Source organism: Lipotes vexillifer, unplaced genomic scaffold (genome assembly GCF_000442215.2).
Source record: "Lipotes vexillifer unplaced genomic scaffold, Lipotes_vexillifer_v1.1 scaffold2094, whole genome shotgun sequence".
Lineage (NCBI taxonomy): Eukaryota > Metazoa > Chordata > Mammalia > Artiodactyla > Lipotidae > Lipotes > Lipotes vexillifer.
Genome location: NW_006790887.1, coordinates 172,432 through 176,394, shown reverse-complemented (window position 1 = coordinate 176,394; position 3,963 = coordinate 172,432). Strand labels below are relative to the sequence as shown.

Below are 3,963 nucleotides of genomic sequence, written 5' to 3'. Positions count from 1 at the left end.
GGGCCAGGACTCTTCAAAGCCCAGTTTCGTGAGAAATTTTAGACGGGGGTGGGTATTGTATACTAAAAGAGAAATTAAAGGAAATGTAATGTTTGAACCTTGATTGTATTCTGTCTAGGAAAAAAACAGCTATAGAAAATTCAGTTTCGAACAACTGGCAGTATGAAAACGGAATTGTCTGCTGGACTCTGTCACTAAATGCATGTTCGTGTTCTCAGGTGCAGTAATGGCATCACCAGTAATGGAGAATGAGGGGTCGGGAGTCAAGTGTCATGATGTCTGTACTTCCAGTCGATGCCATCAAAACGTGTGTGTGCATAAGTGGATGTGGATTAGATATAAAAAAGAGCAAAAGCAAACGTGGCAAAGTGTTAACAATGGGCAAAAACCAAAGAAGTAAAAGCGGAAGAACTTGCCCTCTTTCTTTGGAAACACTTCTGACAAAGTAAAATGAAACCAATGGTCCATTTTAAACGATTTTCTATAGAAAATAACTTTTAAACGCTCTTCATCATTTTTACCTCGGCCTGAAGTGAATCCCGCCCGGGGTTTCATATTTCGCTGGGCCCTCGAGGGGCGTCCCCCCCACCACTCTGGTCTGCAGGAGCAGAGACCCAGGTGGGCGTGAAGCCCAGGAGAGGGAGGAAAGGGACCGCTGGCTGGGTCCCCAGGGTGGGAATAAAGGACACAGACCACGCTGGGGGCGGGAGTGGGGCTCAATCTCCTGCAGACTGGATATTTGAGAGCGGGAAAGTGACGACGCGATAACCCCCAGAGGCCGTGGCCATGTGTCTTGCTTTGGACGTGCTCAAGGTCAAAACTGCTCTGCTCCCGAGGCCAGTGAACACACACAAGGCATTGTTTTCCAAACACATACAACCCTGGGTGTTCTGAAGTCACCTCTGCAGGCTTAGAACATTTTAAACTGGTCCCCATTTTCCCTTTCATCATCTTATCATGCAAACATCATTTTTCATCATTTATTCAGCGCCACTCAAGACAAATGTCATCTTGTGAACTTGACCCCTTTCCCGCCAGCTCTGTCAATGTAGAATATGATACGATACGAAACGTAAGGGTGAGAAAGAGAAAACTCCCGATTCCCAGGCCAATATTACTTTCCCAAGAAAACCTCAGTTTTACTGACCTTTCATTACACTCTCTGGACGTGTGTGCATGGAGGTGTTCCCTACCCACCTGCTCGTGCATCCTAAGTGCTTCGCACTCGGGGAAGACGTGAGGCCCCCCGAGGCTCACAGCATCTTTGTTCACGTATGGTTGCTGCCTGAAGTTGCCTCCGCTGTTACAGAGCTACTACCCCCAGGACGGGTCTGAATTGCTGGTGGATAATCCCCAAAGCCCAACTCCTGGGCCTGTTTCCAGGCCCTCCCTTGGGCTCTGCTCTCTGCACGAGGAGTGCCCAACATCCTGGTCTTGGCCTTCTCCTCATAACTCAAGGCTCCTCGAGGGGTTCCAACTCCCTGCCCTCAGGCCCCCAGCTCCAGTGGTGTGTCTGCACCCTCAACCCCGACCCCAATGTTGACAAGCCACCGGGGGCGTCCCAAACTGCCCCCCACCCACGCCCCTCCCCCTCTTCACTGAAAGGCACCATCTTCCGGTGCGTGTCCATCGGAAACGTCTCCAGTCTTCCTTCGCAGGGCTGCTCTCCTAGGCCGGAATCATCACTTCCGCCTGGAAGGTCACAAGGACCACCCACCTGGTCTCTGCCACCAGCCTGCCCACTGTGCTGACCCACCACCTTCCTTTGTCCAGCAATATTCTTGAAAACACAACTTCGATGATCTAACTTCCTTGGCAATAATCCTTCGATGGCTTCCTATGGTTGAGCAGATAAATCCCCAACTCCTCAGCATGGAGAGTGGTCCTTCACAACCAGGTTGCAAGTGCCTGTCCTGCTGTCTGTCCTGGGTCCCAGGGCCCCGCACAGCCAGGCTCCACACTCTCGCCCCCCTGCTGGTGCCCTCGTGTCCTCCGAGTGCCCCCTCAGCCCCTCTTGGAAGAGCACGTCACGTCCCAATGTCACGTCCTTTGAAAAGCTCTCCGTCCCTGAGCGCTGGGAATAGCTGGCTGTCCCCATCACTCTTTGGTGCACTTTGACTACAGGACCTGTCCTGTTAAACTTAAATGATGGTTTTGAACCCTTCAAGCTGCCCCAGGTCTCAACTCCACGTGTGGCACCCAGGAGGCCCCCAGCAAACGCTGACTGCGACCAAGTCCCAACTCTTACTCAGGTCCTCCTAAAGAGGCTTTGAGCTGACGTAATTCAGAGACACCACAGCCTGAGCACAAAAGACAGTCACACACACAACTGGAAAAGTTGAAACTGAATTATAGACGGGCTGAGAGTCAAGAGCAAATGTCGGGTGCTGAATCCCGCCACACCAAGTAACACCTGAAGGGGACACACAGCATCCTGCTGTGACATCTCGGCTGGGGTGCTGTCTGTGCCCACACGTCAGCAGCCTTGTGCCCAGAGCTCTCGGTGACTGATGCCACTGCCACCCAGGCCCAGGACACGGGCTCTGGTCACGGTCAATAAGCAGGGACTTCCCTCCATCCCTTCTGGCTCTTCCCGCTAAGCCAGGGGCACCTCACCAGTGAAGTAAGCCAACAGAAGCAGTGTCACTGCTTTACAGTAAGGCCTAATTCTTTTTTTTTTTTTTTTTTTTTTTTACAAAAGAGGCAGAAGTGATTTGAATTAGGTTAATTATTTTCATGAAAAGACTGGAACGTTTTAGACCTCTGAAGAAAGCGTTCTGCATTATGAATGCTTTATGAAAATTGTTTATTTTGCAATAATTTAAAACTTAAGGAAAAGCTATAAAAATATACTTCATGTGTATAAACTTCACCCAACAGTGAACATTTTGCTTCATCTGCTTTCTCTGTCCCGTGAGCAGAGGAAGGGAGGGAGAGAGCCGCTATATCTTAGGTGCATCCTGAACATTCATCCCTCGCAGGCGGTTCTGTCCTGTGCGTGTTTATATCCCGAGAACACCGCTCAGCAGGCGGCACCTGCTGTGTCCAGTGTCCGTCTGGTGACTTCAAAGTTGTTCGGAAAGGTGCATCACACCTGGACTCGATGGGTCTAAGTGACAGACACTCGCGGGGAAGGAATGTGTCCTTTCCCACGTCAGAACTTCAGGTGAGGATCCAGGATTGTACCCCCGCTGTGCTGCACCCACACCTGCAAGGCTTGAGTCAACTGCTGACTCTTCCAGAACACATGCCTTCCAAGTACTTGAAATAATCAATCAAACCTCAGGAATGTTTAACTGACGGTTTCTGAACTTTTAACCAATACATAAAAGATAAATAAAAACGCCATCCATTTCTTTGTAACTGCACCCTCTAGAGGCTTTTACTTTGTCTGTTAGAAAATGAGGCACTGGCACACCCCCTTGGCACCATCATCTCTGCCCGGGGCCCGCCCCTCCCTCCCTCTCCCTGGCCTCCTAGAAATATAAACATAGGTATTTGAAGATGGTTCAAAACACAAATACCGTAAAACCTTGGAACGAAATAGAGTTTTGGGTTTTTTTTTGCGGTACGCGGGCCTCTCACTGTTGTGGCCTCTCCCGTTGTGGAGCACAGGCTCCGGACGCGCAGCCTCAGCGGCCATGGCTCACGGACCCAGCCGCTCTGCGGCATGTGGGATCTTCCCGGACCGGGGCACGAACCCGTGTCCCCTGCATTGGCAGGCGGACTCTCAACCACTGCGCCACCAGGGAAACCCCAAGATAGAGTATTTTAAATATGACAGAATGTGTGCTGCGGCCCCACATCGCAGGTGAATGAGCACCCCTCAGCCCCCAGCCCCAGCTACAGCCTCAGGGACGCCCTCCCCTGCAGGGCCCCGGCGCAGAGCTCGGCTCTCTCCCGCAGCGCACTGGCCTCCTCGGCGCCCCCGTGGGCCTGCCCGCCCTTCAACAGGAAGTGGCT

The 3,963-nt window shown here is 51.7% G+C and overlaps 1 protein-coding gene across 1 annotated transcript in view; it reads right to left on the bottom strand.

Annotated features, from left to right (window-relative positions):
* Positions 1 to 3,843: 3,843 nt before the first annotated feature.
* Positions 3,844 to 3,963, bottom strand: part of NOM1 (nucleolar protein with MIF4G domain 1) — a 16,440-nt gene continuing 16,320 nt past the window's right edge. Inside the window, exon 12 of the mRNA XM_007463989.1 lies at positions 3,844 to 3,963. This exon is cut by the window's right edge and continues 85 nt beyond it. Within this exon, the coding sequence (XP_007464051.1) occupies positions 3,844 to 3,963 (120 nt within the window).